The following is a 16,200-nucleotide window of genomic DNA, read 5'->3' on the forward strand; positions in this document are numbered from 1 at the left end:
CAGGCTGCCCCCTCCCACACTCGCGGCTATTGGCTGTGCAGCAGCCTGGGGCCTGCCCAGCACCCGGCCCCCCTCCCCCTGCTGCCTGGTCATCGTCTCCTGTCCCCTCGTAGCCAGCTGGGGCCTGGCAGGGCCGGGGCTCTTGCTAGGACGGGTCCTCAGACTTCACAGGTAAAGACCTCGGGAGGGACGGGAGGGCTGCAGACCCCGTTCTCGCAATCTGATTTCAATGCATTTCCTTTCCCACCTTTGCCGATCTGCTGAAGTTTTATGCCTCTTGCATTGTCCTAGTCTTCTCCTCTTACCCGTGCTAGAGCGCTGTATCCCAGGAACCTCTCCTGGGATGTAAGAGTTTCTTGCTATCCTGGAGAAGATGTCCAGCTCTGGCCAGTTGCTGTCACTGGGCATCCCATGGAGTTTCTCTGATGTGATTTTCCCATCCTCCTTTTTTGTTCTGGTATAGAACTAGCCAGGAAATGTCGCCTTGTATAAGGGAGCCTTTTTCTCAACACCTTGTCCTTATATTTATTTTCCGTTCTGTTTTGGTAGTAACCAGAGGATGGTGGATCAATATAATGACTTATTACCAACAACCCTCCCTCTTTACAGGGCATTAATGAGACCTCTTGTAAAAATATTATCTAAATCTGGAGGCCATGGCTCCAAAAAGAGATCAGTGAGCAGGAGAAAGACCACTTAAAAAGCTGCCAAAATGGTGTGAGTTCTACACGAGACTTAAGGATCTACATATTTATATCCTAGAGGAGAGACAAAGGAGATATGATGGAGACATTCAAATACCTCAAAGGTATAAGCCACATATTCAGGTCGATCCAGTAAAGTGTGCTCCGTCGGAGCGCACTGTCACCCTGCTCTGGACGCGTGTTTTCCCTTACCCCTTATTCAGTAAGGGGAGGAAAACACGCGGCCCACCCGCGGCACCTAATAGCGCCCTCAACATGCAAATGCATGTTGATGGCCCTATTAGGTATTCCTGAGCGATCCAGTAAGTAAAATGTGCAGCCAAGCCGCACATTTTACTCTAAGAAATTAGCGCCGCCCAAAGGTCGGCGCTAATTTCTTCCGGCGCCAGGGAAGTGCACAGAAAAGCAGTAAAAACTGCTTTTCTGTGCACCCTCCGACTTAATATCATAGCGATATTAAGTTGGAGGTCCCCAAAAGTAAAAAAAAAGTAAAAAAAAAAATAAAAAAATTTTGAATTCGGCCCGCGGCTGTCGAGAACCGACGCCGGCAAAATTGAGCGTCGGCTGTCAAACCCGCTGACAGCCGACGCTCCAGGCCAAAAGGAGGCGCTAGGGACGCGCTAGTGTCCCTAGCGCCTCTTTTTCCTCGTTTGCACCGCGTCGCCTAATTTAAATACTGGATCGCGCGCACCGGCGAGGGGCCGGTGCGCGCGCCGGGAGAGCGGGCGTTAGTCCGCTCTCCCACGGACTTTACTGGATCGAGCTGATAATAGGAAGCTAAGCTCTTTCCCAGGATAAAACACTTTAAAACGAGTTATGGTATTGGGGGTGTAGACTCATGAGCAGTATCAGGCAATATTTCTTTATTTGAAAGGATGGTGGATGCATTGAATGGGTTCCTGATGGTACTGGTGAAGACAAATGGAAGAGGATTCAGAAAACCCTGAGAAGCACAGAGGATCCCTAGTGACGAAGAAATGAGAGCAGTGGTGATTTCCTGCCGGCCATGCCAGGTGCTGATCTGGAACCTTTTTGAATTTGCTTCTGTGTCCTCATTGGGGAAAGAAGTGTAAGACAGAGGCTGCTGCTAGACCCAATGCCCCACTTTTTTTTTTTTTTTGGTAAGAAAATTACCACTGAGTGAAAGTCCAGCTGGCAGGATCTCAAGCAGTGCACCAGAAGTCAGACTGAGCAGACTTGATGGGTCTACTGGTCCTTATGTGCTGTCACATTCTATATGTAGCACTTCCTCTCGTACAAAAACACAGTGAAATCACAAATAGAACTGATGCTTATGTATGGGGCCTTCATATTGCGCCTTAAGCGTGTTTGGCGCTTAACAATGGATACTGGTGTCTAGCATTTAATTGCTTTTAAAACAGTAGTAGCACCATTTTAATCAGCCTTATTAAAGACCACTCCTTTGTTTTTTGTAAATACAATAAAATCATCTTTAAAATTAACCAATATCGTCAAAAGAAAAACAAATGTAATGCTTCTGTCAGAAGCTATTGTGCCCAGGTTAAAAGTGTTTAAACTGTAGTGACCCTTTGACATGACCACTCTGCTTCAGGGGTTTGTTGGTTGCAGTGCTGCAATCACCCCCACCCTTCACGCTCAAGATCAGAGGCAAGGAGAGAGGAGTTGAGAGAGGAAACAAGACCTAGCGATACTGCAGGCCATGGAGCATGCTACAACTCCCCAGAAACCAGCCAGGTTGGTGATGGCTAGGGTAATGTTCAACCAAGTCACAGAAGTAGGAGGTTGGATTTTTGGGGCTTTGATAGCTGTTTAAATTGTTACTGTGGTGAGAAGGCTATGTATGCTGGATTATGTGGAGCAGGGCTTCCCAGAACTTTTCTGGGGACCCCACAGCATATTCACAATGAATATGCATGAGATGAATTTGCATATACTGAGCCTCCATGATATGTGCATTTATCTCATGCATATTCATTGTGGATATCCTGAAACTCCAATTGGCTGTGGAAGAACCAGGACAAGTTTGGGAAGCCCCGACTTAAAGGATCTTGCATAGTCGTATTAATTAGAGCCCCCCAGCCAGTCTTTTCAGCATATCCCTCATGAATATGCATGTGAAATATTTGCATACACAGGAGGTAGTGCGTGGTGTTTGGGTAATTGCCAGGTTCTTGTGACCTGGATTGGCCTCTGTTGGAAACAGGATGCTGGGCTTGATGGACCCTTGGTCTGACCCAGTATGGCAATTTCTCATGATCTTATGCATAGTCATTGTGGATATCCCGAAAACCCAACTGGTTGGGACCTGTAGGACTGGTTTGAGTACCCCACTTATCCAGTCAAGTTTTCAGGATTGCTACAATGAATATGCTTGAGAAATTTGCATACCCTGGATGTCCAATGTATGCAAATCTATCTCATGCATATTCATGTAATGATATCCTGAAAACCTGACTGGTTGTGGCTTTAGGAGAGGGTTGGCAACACTGAGCTAGAAGCTTAAATGCAGGTGCTCGCATAGCTGGGTCTGTGTGGCAGCCTATGCAAGGAACCTAGGAGGCCAGATGTTCAGCTTTATGCTAGGATGATAGAATTTAACTAAGGGGGTGCTGTGGAGATATTGTGGAATAGAGGGAGTGACCATTGAGCAGTGGTTTGACTGCTGTCTGTGCTCTTTACTTCCTTTTCCCCACCCGCCGAATGAGGTTATCAGTCTGCACCACTTGGTGCTGTTTAAAAGCAGCTGCAGCCATGCGCATCCTCGCGCCCCTTCTAGCCCATGGGAAAGAAGAGAAAAGCTAAGATTCTGACTTCATCTCCTGCTTCTGTTGGCAGTCGTGGCCTGATGGGTTCCTTGCCATTAATGGATGTTCAGCCTCATCCTTACCATCAGGATTATCCGCTGACCAAGGTCTATTACAAGAAAGCTCAATCATGAGAGGAGCTTGTAAGTCTTGTAAGTAGTATTTTATGGTCCAAGGTGTCTAAACATCCAATAACACTAGCACATAATGCACATCGTTGGCAATGCCAAGAATGATTGTATCTAGGTTAGAGAGAAGCAAAGCTTCGTAACTATGGGCTCTATGGAGGCCCAAATTAAAATGGATCAATAATGGCATTTTACCTCTATGTACCTAGATCAGTCCAGACTCCTGGGTTTCACCTCCCTACCAGCAGATGGAGACAGAGAGAGTCTCACTGACACTGTACATAACCCAGTGTGCCACCTGCGGTCCCTCAGTATTTCTCAGTCTCCAGCAGTTCCCTGTATGTACCCAGCTCACTCCAGACTCCTGGGTTTTGCCTCCCTACCAGCAGATGGAGACAGAGAGTTTCACTAACACTGTACATAACCCAGTGAGTCACCTGCAGTCCCTCAGTATTTCTCTGTCTCTAGCAGATGAAAGATGGTGTTAAACATGTAGTCTGGAGAGAGAAAAAAAGATTAAAAGACAAGAACATTTCTGGATCCTCCCAGGGTGTTGTGAGGTCTTGGTGGGACCAATCCCCCTGGTTTGAGGCGGATAAGCAGGGGGTTGGTGATCCTTCTGATAGCTCAGCCCAGAGGTCTGTGGGTGGAAATCTGGTGGCCCAGATCATTCATCTTCCACAAGACAGCAGTGGAATCTGCTGGCAGTTCTGCACTGCAAGCCCAGTGGAGCAGGGAAGTGTCCCTTGTATACGGTTTGTCCTGGGCTGGGTCGCTAAAGTTTGGTGAAAAGAGACAGATATAGCCAGGGGTCTGACTCGCTTCTGATCTGCCTTGTGGCCTGCTCTCCTGGAACCTGAACCTCTGCACCAAAGTTTCCATGTCTCTTTATTTGTTCTCAGAGAGTGGGAAAAAAAAAAAAAAGAGAACAAGGAACTCATTAGAGAGGAATCTGCAGCATCGGGGTTCCAAGGGTGGGGGGAGCTACCTCAGAGGGCAGGCGAGAGAAGTTTATAACATCATGAGGGGGGCACGACTGTCAGTCCATGAAACAAAGCTGGCAGCTTGAAAACATCATAGAAGGCAGTTCTTCATGCAGTGCGCTCTCGGGCTGTGGCATCTGCTGCCAGAGGACGGGATCGAGGTGACCAGGATAGTGGGGTTTAAAAGGGGTTCCCTGAACGTACCCAGATCAGCCCAGACTGCTGGGTTATGCCTCCCTTCCAGCAGATGGAGACAGAGAACAACTTGAAGGGCACCCCCTGTACGTATGGTGCAGCACCTGCAGCCCCCTTCAGTATTTCTCTGTCTCCAGCAGATGAAGGTGGCAGACTCAGTGGACCTTGGTCTGTTTCTGTCATTATCCAGTGTTTTATTCCTGCCTTACGTCTCATTTGAGTAGATGACAGTTTAGAAATAGTAAATGGATTATTTGAAATGTCCCCACCCCTCCCCCTCATGGCTTTCATTTAGAGCTCCCTTCTACCGGCCCTATGGCTGAGAAGCACAGACCACAGTACCCCCAGCCTATCCAAGGAAACTTAACCAGGACGTTGTGCTGAAGCCACGCACATCCATCTTCTAATTGTTCTTTCTAGGTACAAAATAGACCAAACTAAAACCTGAATTCCACGACCTTTTGCTCTACATCTGAAAATGGGAACCCAAGTCTGAAGCAGTTACTTGCTTTCTTCTATCATCCCTCCCACCTCTTATCTGCCAAACAGCAGCCAGTTAATGATTGATGCAGGATGAACTACTGCTGGGGTCTGGTTAATGGACCCTGGAGCTGGCCCAAGGCTGCAATGCCACATGGAGAGAGGGCGTCCCGGGCAGGAAACCTGCGAGCGGGAGGCAGAGCTGCTGGGAGCAGCAAGGGGTGCGGGTGAGTGGAAAGGCTGGGAATATGGATCCTGTGCTGGGGGCTAGCTGGCCATGGGCTGCTTCATGGAGCAGCAGGGGTAACCAGCAGGAACGGCTCCCTTCTCTCCTAGTTGATGGCGGAGCAGGGGTAACCAGCAGGAACGGCTCCCTTCTCTCCTAGTTGATGGCGGAGCAGGGGTAACCAGCAGGAACGGCTCCCTTCTCTCCTAGTTGATGACACGAGCAGTTTTTGCTGGTAATCCTCGTATTTTCCCTGCAGTGTCTGAGAGTGAATGCCATGGTTCGGAGGTTACTGACAAATCCCAAATGTCTCATTTTCTTTAATTCTTCTTTTCCACTGATGGCCGTGCTAAGCCCCGTGTGGCACCAAAGAGCGAGCGCTCCTTGCAATGGGAGTGATTCTGGCTGTGTGCTGGAAGAGGAGCACCAGAACTCCCCGGACCTCAAACCTGTAGAGGTAAGGTCTGCTGCTGCGTGAATGCAGGGCCCTCACCCCTGCCACGGGGGGTGTGCTCTGCGCTTATATCACTTTTGGTTTACCTAAGGCTCTCTTTTTCTTATAGCACCATGAGCTTTCACTTTTCACAGACCCCACCTAACTCAGCCCTGCCATCGCAGTAACAGTCCTTGGCCAGGGGCAATAAAGCACAACTCTTACCAGAACCTGGAGTCTGACCACTGATGTTCCCACTGAGAGATGGCTGTGAACACTGCGTCGCAGCATCCCCGGGTGACCCAGCCTGGGGATCAAACCTTAGCATTGGACAGTACACAGGGGGCCACGTGTGATAGCGCTGTTTGCTGAGATGTTTCTCTGTGAATATTGGTGCTCAGTTTTTCTTTGTATTCATCAAATGCTGGTAATGAAGTAATCATATCTCAAAAACTACATTCAAGAAAAACTGTATAAACTAAGCAAAATTTCAAAGGCATTTTAAGGAGAGAAGCTACAGATGAATACACTTTGAACATTCGTAACTTTTTCTTGTTTCCTGCACAGTTCAACTCTCCAATGGCCGATGAAATCCAGCTGAAAACTCTCCTCAGCCAGCTGCCACCCCAGGATTGTGATGTGAGGTTAACATCACTTCTTCCTGTCTCTTTGTGCCCAGCAATTGTGATATGACTCTTACCAGGCATAAACCGCTTTCTTCCCCTCCAAGATATTCATCCTCCCCAGCCTGTCTCCCAGGACTGTGTTGTGCCCGTTCTGAGGCTTCCTGTGCTTCTCTGCAGGAGAGATACTGCCATTGGTTTCTGGGGCAGAAAGAGAGACGAGAACTGCAGCGATTCAGTGCCTGGCGTAGACTCAACTCGCTGGGACAGGCGATCCTTCAGCCCATGACTTCCCTGAGTGTGGGGAGCTGCTGTTACCAGGTAGGAAGTACACCTGCAAGGGATGCACACACGTGCAAGGGATACACGTGCAGGGGTACACGCCACCTTCCCCCACAATACATGCAGCAGGCCAGTACATTCAGATAACTTTATTAGCATGAAATTTACACTTACCAATGTAGTATGCAGAGAGGACAAATCTGGATAATTCCCACGTTCTGGTGCTGATCCGTTTCATCTGTGGTCTGGGACAAAGATACCACTGCAGGTTCTCCTCTTTCTCCCAGGATCATGCTGTGGTTTTCCGGCTCCTTTTGTCGGAAGTCTTGGAGTTTTTCTTTCAGCTTTGGGACTGTGCATCTCTGATCTTTGGATTTTGCACAGTACAGGTGAAAAAACATTTCTCTAGTGTTGCCCTGCATACAGAGTTGGGCTGATCCCTTATTGTGTATTTGGAGATCAAGGTGAGGCCTCATGCACGTGAATGCTTTTCTCACGCTGCTGTCTGTGGAGAATGAGCAGTGTTAAGTGCTGCACACAGCTTATTTCTGTCTTGCATTTGTAGTTTGTGTTGGGGGGGGGGGGGGGTTATGAGGGCAGCAGCCCTGGAGGTTGAGGAGTGGAGGGGCCGAGGCACTTCCTGTGATGGGGGCACGTAAAACGTTCACTACGGGTCCTGCTCCTTTCTCTCACAGTGTGGCAGGTACATGAAGAGAGGGAACATGGTGGCTGTGTGGGCATCAAGGCTTGGAGAGCACTGCTGGTGGCATCCATCCTGCTTCATTTGTGCCATCTGCTGCCAGCCACTGCTGCACCTGATTTACTTTCACCAGGATGGGGAGATATACTGTGGTCGCCATCATGCTGAGCTGTTTAAGCCGCGCTGTGCAGCCTGCGATCAGGCAAGTATCATGTGACAAAGACTGCAGCATGTTGGAACATGTTGCATGTATGTGATTGTTAGCATGGTTACTCTTGGGGGGCTCATTCCCACAGATCCAAGTTATTGCATCCCATGCTCTTCCCTACCCCCAAGCCTCCCCATTAATCCGAGTGGACTCATCTCGTGCTCCCCCACTTACTGCTTGCCAGGTTCATAGCTCCCCCCAGTGATTCAGCAAACGCCCCATGCACGCTCAGTGGACTCCCCGATTTCACCCCCAGGATCCTGCGCCCCTTCTCTGCATGTGATGACGCTTGTTCTTTCCCACGGTGCAGTTGATTTTCACAGAGGAGCTGGTAGAGGCTGAAGGGTGGCACTGGCACCTGGAGCACTTCCGCTGCACGGATTGCGAGGAGGTCCTTGGAGGGCACAGATACATCATGAAGACTGGCAGGCCGTACTGTTGCGATTGCTTCCAGAGCCTCGATGCTGAGACTTGTCAGCGCTGTGGAGACCATAGAGGTGAGGAAAGCTGCATGAGAGGGGAGACGTGATAACTGCCCATGGTACCATGGTGTGTGAAACCTACCAGCAGAACATAAGGTAGCTCTTAGGGTCAGGAGTCAGAGTTAGGGTCTTTATTTTGTACCAGAAGTGCATCACTCACACAATTAAAAGCTAAAGTGACTGCATCTCTGTTTCCTAGGCCTAGACTGTGAGCACATCTCATACCAAGGCCAGCACTGGCATGCTCAGAGCTCCTGCTTCTTCTGTGACTTGTGCCAGAAATCCCTGATGGGCTCAACATTCACACCGAGGGACAGGCAGCTGGACTGGAATCAGGACTCTGGGACCAGCGAAGGTGCTGCCCTAAGGACGAGCTCAGAGAGTGCAAAAACAGGCAGCGACGCCAGTGAGAGTGCTCCACACCAGCAGAGATCACCAAGCATTAATGGTAGGAGAAGGGGACATAGGAGATCCCCTGCAGCCAAAAAGGACAGAGTCACCAAAAGCTGCAGGCACAAGTCACAGAGTCTCCCATGTAGGGCGATCGGGGGAAGCAGGAGGAGTAAGTGCACAGCTGCAGCTGGGAGGGCTATGTTTGTGCCCTGGCTTCCTCCCTGCCATGGATCCTGCGGATTACATTCAGGGGCTGTAGGTATTTCCTTGCCACTCAGGTAGTGGACGGTGAAGTGACTCGCTCGAGGGCAGGAGGAGTGGACGTGGAAGTGGAACCCACAGGCTGCTGCTGCTCTAACCACTCGACCAAGGCTTCCCAAACCTGTCATGGTTTCAGGATATCACATTAAATATGCATATCATGGAGTCTCAGTCTATGCAAATTTATGTCATGCATATTCATTATGGATATCCTGAGAACCTGACTGGCTGTGAGGTCCCCCGGAGAGGTTCTGGAAGGTGTGCACTGGACATCTCCCCTTAGCTCTCTTCTCCCACTCTCCACCAATGGGGCAATTGCTAGGTCAGCTCTGACCCCTTCCACCAGTGCTATTTGAGCAGGTGCCAGCTGAAGTTTAACCATCATCTTGCACACTCCTCGCAGGTCTCTGTTCCTACGATGTTCAGGTTTTCCTATGTCTAGTCAAGCCCCCTGGGAGTCCAAGAGTGCAGCGAAGAGAAACCGTGCCTCCACGTGAATGGGGACCTGACTCTGGGTGTTTGGTGGTGCCCTGGGATAGGTAAAGCTCAGAGAAGAGGAAGCAGTCGGCACACACAGCAGGATGGGGGGAGGGTTCAGGGCTGGGCTGGGCTTCCTCTCCCACTGCAGCACTAAGCAGGCTGCTTTCTTTTTCATTAGTGATTGCAGTTTGGAGGCAGGTCATGTGGGTTTAAGCAAGGACTGACCTGAGGACTTCTGGGGAGGTGCCAGAAGTGAGAGGGAGCATCCCTGCCTCTTCCTCGCTCTGCCCTCATCTCAGAGCAGAAGAGGAGCTGTTCCTCAGCTGCGCGAGTGCTTTGTTCTGCTTTTCTACACACGAGTTTGTCTGAGAAGGTCTTTGCACACCTGTCACCCCATGCAAGTGCGAGAGCTGAGGTACAAATGGATTTTCAGCTTCATCCTAATGGGAAAGCATCTGAGATTAGTTACAGAAAAATGTTCTAATGCTGCACATGGGTGGTTGGATGTTTTCCCTTTTTTGAGTCCCCGCAGGATATTTCCAGCCCCCTCTCCTAGCTAGATCCTTCTTCCCTTGTATTGCTCAGACCTTCAGTTCTCCCTTTTTTTCTCTTTCAGGAACATCAATAGGGACACAGGATGTTGCCTCTGAACCTCTCGCAGTCTTGCTCCAAGGTCACAAATCAGCCCAAAACTCAAGCCCTACAGGAAAGCTTGCCCTCAGAAAATCCAAGCCAGAGTGGGAGGGGCAGCCGTCTTCTGTACGGTACAGCTGGGCCCCCACAGGCACCAATCGCCAGGCCCTCCAGCACAGCCCACCCTGTTCTGCTTTCTCTGGCAGGTGGCAGAGGGATGCAGGAGAGGACAAAGGTGGGTGCTCCACCTGCTCATCATCTTCAGACTCTGAGCAAGAAGGCTGCTTCTTTGGGAAACCAATCCCAAACGCCAGGGTCACAGACAGCACCTGCCATGGGCAGGACTGGTATCCTATGAGCGATGCACCAGGAAGGCAGCCTCTACAAACAAGCAGAGACCCTGAGAGCAAGAAATGCACGATCTGCTAATGGAGAACAGAACCTCTGCTGCAGAGTAACCCTGCAGGCAAGTTCATCTCTAGCCCTATAAGCCTAGGGCAGGCTGGGGGTATTCAGCAGCAGGCTGAGGGAGCTGCACAACTCCTTCCCAGAATGCCCCGCTGCATGGCTCATTTTAATAGGCTTGGTTTTGCCATGTGCATGGATAACCAAAAACCATGTTACAGAGTCTTTTTGACATGTGTCTCCAAAATAGGGGCCTTTTCCTTCATGTTACCAGCATTGTGGAATAAATTGACCTGAACTTTTGTGAGCAGCTGAAGACCTGGTTGAGGACAGATCTCGGGGAAGGCTGTGATACTATTTTATTGGTTATATTTGTTTAAGGCTGGATAAAACTGTTATATGTTTGTGATTTTATATTGTACATCGCTTAGGGAGATATCAGTTAAGTGATTAATAAATGATTTTAAATAAATAAACCTTTGCGTTACCCATCTCAACTTTTGAATATGGACCTAGTTTCTAGCAGCAGTGGCAGGAATTTGGCATCTTAGGGCCCCTGGGAGCAAGGCTTATTCTGTGCGATCCAGCTCCTCTCTGAAAAGGACAACAGCACATTTGGTTTCTTTCATCTTCTCTGTCCAATTTAATCATTTGCAACATCTAAAACTAAAATGCACAGGGTTCGTAACAGAGGTGGCAGGATAATAATTTACCCTTTGATTTTATATTTCACCTTGTGTGACTGACCAGTCATGTTCAGGCTCTGGAGCTATTTCCCTGTGCGCCTGATTTACTGAGTCATTTCTCCCGTTCTATGCCCATGGGAAACATGCTTTGTAAATCAGGCCGCTACATACGTTACTACATGGATCCAGATTGTTGTACTGGAAGGCAGAGTTAGAAAAGGGTTTTAGTCTCTTCAAAAAAAGTTTAAAAACGTGGCTCTTCAAAAAAGCCTTTCACAGCGAGGTCAATGAATAAGAACACCCACACACAGCTGAAGGTCACCCCAAAGCATAATGGCTTAATGTAATACTTAATTATGATGATAAAAAGTAAGAGGACTGTATAGAACGTATAAATGGAAATCCCAATCCACGTTCCACAGCGAGTATATTATTGAAACATGTAACCGAAAATTGTTTTGCACCTTCTGGATAATTTATAAGCCAAACTTATTTTGTGCCTAATTGTAAACCGTTGTGCTGGTGCGTTACTAAACCACGGTATAGAAAAGTTTTTAAATAAACTTCAGTTTTATAACTTCTTGGAAAGTCATCTATTTTATTTATTTATTTTTTTCAGCTGAAGCAACAACTACAACTCCCATCAATCACAGAATTCACCCTGCGATCCAGATTCCCCATTACTAACTCTCCTCATTGACAAAATATTTTTAGCTTTGAAAACAAGTTGCAAATAACTTCCTGTGCCCCCCACATATAACTTTGTACAATGCAGTTTGCATGGGCAGAGGACTCTCGTCATCCGTCTCCGTTTGGGCATTACAGTGGCTCATAGTGAAATCATTGGGATATTTGGTTAAATTATTTTAAAAGAAATGGGTTTTTTCCAGCTCATCACCATGTTCATGACTTACTTTTCAAACTAGAACTTTCTTGCAGTGCAATCAGCCAAGAGATAAAGCACAATGAATCAACAAAATTGGAAATTACTACTTGCCAGGTCTTGAAACTGTCTCACACTTAGATAACAGAAAAGACAAAATGTATCTCTTTGTAGTTTTAGATACCACAATGAAGAGCTATAAAAAAAATGCATGTGACATTTAGGCATACTAACGTTAGCAAATGTCTTCACCTTGTAATCTTAAAGAAGTGTTTGAAATAACATTTAAGTGAAGTCAATTGAATACCTGATTAAGTCGGACTCATAAGAACCTGCCATACTGGGTCAGACCAAGGGTCCATCAAGCCCAGCATCCTGTTTCCAACAGAGGCCAATCCAGGCCATAAGAACCTGGCAAGTACCCAAAAACTAAGTCTATTCCATGTAACCATTGCTAATGGCAGTGGCTATTCTCTAAGTGAACTTAATAGCAGGTAATGGACTTCTCCTGCAAGAACTTATCCAATCCTTTTTTAAACACAGCTATACTAATTGCACTAACCACATCCTCTGGCAACAAATTCCAGAGTTTAATTGTGCGTTGAGTGAAAAAGAACTTTCTCCAATTAGTTTTAAATGTGCCCCATGCTAACTTCATGGAGTGCCCCCTAGTCTTTCTACTATCCGAAAGAGTAAATAACCGAGTCACATCTACCCGTTCTAGACCTCTCATGATTTTAAACACCTTTATCATATCCCCCCTCAGCCGTCTCTTCTCCAAGCTGAAAAGTCCTAACCTCTTTAGTCTTTCCTCATAGGGGAGCTGTTCCATTCCCTTTATCATTTTGGTAGCCCTTCTCTGTACCTTTTGTATCATCTGCAAATTTGATTATCTCACTCGTCGTATTTCTTTCCAGATCATTTATAAATATATTGAAAAGTAAGGGTCCCAATACAGATCCCTGAGGCACTCCACTGTCCACTCCCTTCCACTGAGAAAATTGTCCATTTAATCCTACTCTCTGTTTCCTGTCTTTTAGCCAGTTTGCAATCCACAAAAGGACATCGCCACCTATCCCATGACTTTTTACTTTTCTTAGAAGCCTCTCATGAGGAACTTTGTCAAACACCTTCTGAAAATCCAAGTATACTACATCTACCGGTTCACCTTTATCCACATGTTTATTAACTCCTTCAAAAAAGTGAAGCAGATTTGTGAGGCAAGACTTGCCCTGGGTAAAGCCATGCTGACTTTGTTCCATTAAACCATGTCTTTCTATATGTTCTGTGATTTTGATGTTTAGAACACTTTCCACTATTTTTCCTGGCACTGAAGTCAGGCTAACCGGTCTGTAGTTTCCCGGATCGCCCCTGGAGCCCTTTTTAAATATTGGGGTTACATTTGCTATCCTCCAGTCTTCAGGTACAATGGATGATTTTAATGATAAGTTACAAATTTTTACTAATAGGTCTGAAATTTCATTTTTTAGTTCCTTCAGAACTCTGGGGTGTATACCATCCGGTCCAGGTGATTACTACTCTTCAGTTTGTCAATCAGGCCTACCACATCTTCTAGGTTCACTGTGATTTGGTTCAGTCATCTGAATCATTACTCATGAAAACCTTCTCCATTATGGGTACCTCCCCAACATCCTCTTCAGTAAACACCGAAGCAAAGAAATCATTTAATCTTTCCGCGATGGCCTTATCTTCTCTAAGTGCCCCTTTAACCCCTCGATCATCTAACGGTCCAACTGACTCCCTCACAGTCTTTCTGCTTCGGATATATTTTAAAAAGTTTTTACTGTGAGTTTTTGCCTCTACGGCCAACTTCTTTTCAAATTCTCTCTTAGCCTGTCTTATCAATGTCTTACATTTAACTTGCCAACGCTTATGCTTTATCCTATTTTCTTCTGTTGGATCCTTCTTCCAGTTTTTGAATGAAGATCTTTTGGCTAAAATAGCTTCTTTCACCTCCCCTTTTAACCATGCCGGTAATCGTTTTGCCTTCTTTCCACCTTTCTTAATGTGTGGAATACATCTGGACTGTGCTTCTAGAATGGTATTTTTTAACAATGACCACGCCTCTTGGACATTTTTTACTTTTGTAGCTGCTCCTTTCAGTTTTTTCTAACAATTTTTCTCATTTTATCAAAGTTTCCCTTTTGAAGGTTTAGCACGAGAGCCGTGGATTTGTATACTGTTCCTCTTCCAGTCATTAAATCAAATTTGATCATATTATGATCACTATTGCCAAGCGGCCCCACCACCGTTACCTCTCTCACCAAGTCCTGTGCTCCACTGAGAATTAGATGTAAAATTGCTCCCTCTCTCGTCGGTTCCTGAACCAATTGCTCCATAAAGCTATCATTTATTCCCTCTAGGAACGTTATCTCTCTAGCGTGACCCGATGATACATTTACCCAGTCAATATTGGGGTAATTGAAGTCTCCCATTATTACCGCACTACCAATTTGGTTAGCTTCCCTAATTTCTCTTAGCATTTCACTGTCTGTCTCACCATCTTGACCAGGTGGACGGTAGTATACCCTTATCACTGTAGTCTTCCCTGATACACAAGGGATTTCTACCCATAAAGATTCAATTTTGTTTTTAGTCTCATGCAGGATGTTTATCCTGTTGGACTCTATGCTATCCCGGACATAAAGCGCCACACCTCCTCCCGACTGCTCCTCTCTGTCATTGCGATATAATTTGTACCCCAGTATAACAGATTTCCTTTTGCACATAAGAATAAAAACTTTTAATTTGAGAAACATGCAGCCTCTGTTGTTGTGTCCTTGGTATAACTTTTTACATTACACTCTTCAGCTTGGAGAAGAGACAGCCGAGGGGAGATATGATAAGAGGTTTATGAAATAAGGACTGGAGTGGAACAAATAAACATTAGTCAGTTGTTTACTCTTTCAAAAAGTACAAAGACCAGTGGGACACACAATGAAGTTATTGGGTAAAATTTTCTCTTATAAGTTTTAAATTATTTTTTTTACTCAACATAAGCTCTGGAATTCATTGCCAGAGGATGAGGTGAAAGCTATTAGTGTAGCTGCATTGATAAAAAGTTTGGACAAGTTCCTGGAGAAAAAGTCCGTAAACCATTATTGTGGAGTGGCAGAAATCCCTGGCTTATCCCTGGGTGTGAGCGTTTTGGGATCCTGCCAGGTTCTTGTGGCCTGGTTTTGGCCACTGTTGGAAACAGGATACTGGGCTTGATGGACCCTTGGTCTGACCCAGCATGGCAGGTTCTTATGTTCAGAAGAACAAGAGGCAGAAAAAAGAAGCACAAGCTCATGTAGCGTTTCCCTGCTCTCGCCTGGAGGAACCTAACCAGTCTGGTTTTCATATCTGTAATGAATATGCATGAGATACATTTGCATACATTGGGTACCCAGGAATGTAAATTTATGTCTTACATATTGATTGTGGCAATCCTAAAAACCCATCTGGTAGGTGTGCCTCCAGGAGAGGGGCGAAAAGCACTGAGCTCCCGGCTACTACTCTCCAGAACCCAACCCGCTTGGTGCCAGACGACTGGTGCTGCCTTGGCACTATCTGGCAAGGCCCCAGGGACTGAGGCTTCATTACTTTTGGCAGCAGTTTACATTACAAAGCTCTGTGGTAAAACATGGGGTATGGATGATCTTAATGCTCATGTCCTGTGCCCTAGAGGCGGTCACACTCTGTCCTGTGCCCTAGAGGCGGTCACACTCTGTCCTGGCAGTGTGCACAGGAAGAGCTGGGAAGACTCAATGCCATGTTACTATGTAATCTGCTTTCTGACAGCAGCAGGACTGCACCGAAAATCAGCGCTACAGAAGTGTGTGCAGGAACTATGTTCCAGTCCTCCTGCGGACGTGCAGACCTATAGGGAGCGCTGACATCTTCAGGCGTGAACAGGAATTGTAAATTCTCTACACCAGAGTGTGACCGGTTTCAGGGAAAATGTTAGCAGATTTCCAGTACAGACCCAGCATCTGGAAGGGATCACCTCAGGGGGCTTGGGCTCAGTCACATAGATCCTCACCTGTCCTGGGACAAGAAGAAAGGATTACAGCTGGGGACCTGTGTAGGAAAGCCAGGCCAGACACAGCCCTTTGCTAGGGGTGGGCACAAAGCAGCTTTGTATCCCAGTTACCAGCCACAAGCCGTTCTTGCTCCCTCTGCTGTGTAGAAGGAAAGCGTTACGTAATAATCAGCCACCACCAGTA

The 16,200-nt window shown here is 46.9% G+C and overlaps 1 protein-coding gene across 16 annotated transcripts; it reads left to right on the forward strand.

Moving 5' to 3' along the window:
• The first annotated feature begins 37 nt into the window (after positions 1–37).
• On the forward strand, positions 38–12,337 carry PRICKLE4 (prickle planar cell polarity protein 4). 16 transcript variants are annotated; one of them, XM_029572194.1, is made up of 10 exons: positions 38–171; positions 1,579–2,420; positions 3,522–3,642; positions 5,843–5,959; positions 6,503–6,574; positions 6,739–6,879; positions 7,536–7,742; positions 8,059–8,245; positions 8,430–8,678; positions 9,981–11,654. In XM_029572194.1, exons 4-10 carry the CDS (start codon positions 5,843–5,845, stop codon positions 10,424–10,426), a joined length of 1,419 nt encoding a protein of 472 aa, XP_029428054.1. In that variant the 5' UTR covers positions 38–171; positions 1,579–2,420; positions 3,522–3,642; the 3' UTR covers positions 10,427–11,654. The 16 variants fall into 16 exon arrangements, 15 of the variants coding, with proteins under 15 accessions (XP_029428054.1, XP_029428053.1, XP_029428055.1 ...); XM_029572193.1 differs by having other exon boundaries at positions 1,579–1,717; positions 2,278–3,642; XM_029572195.1 differs by having other exon boundaries at positions 1,579–1,717.
• Positions 12,338–16,200: the final 3,863 nt, after the last annotated feature.

The sequence above is a fragment of the Rhinatrema bivittatum genome, chromosome 12, assembly GCF_901001135.1.
Source record: "Rhinatrema bivittatum chromosome 12, aRhiBiv1.1, whole genome shotgun sequence".
Classification (NCBI taxonomy): Eukaryota; Metazoa; Chordata; class Amphibia; order Gymnophiona; family Rhinatrematidae; genus Rhinatrema; species Rhinatrema bivittatum.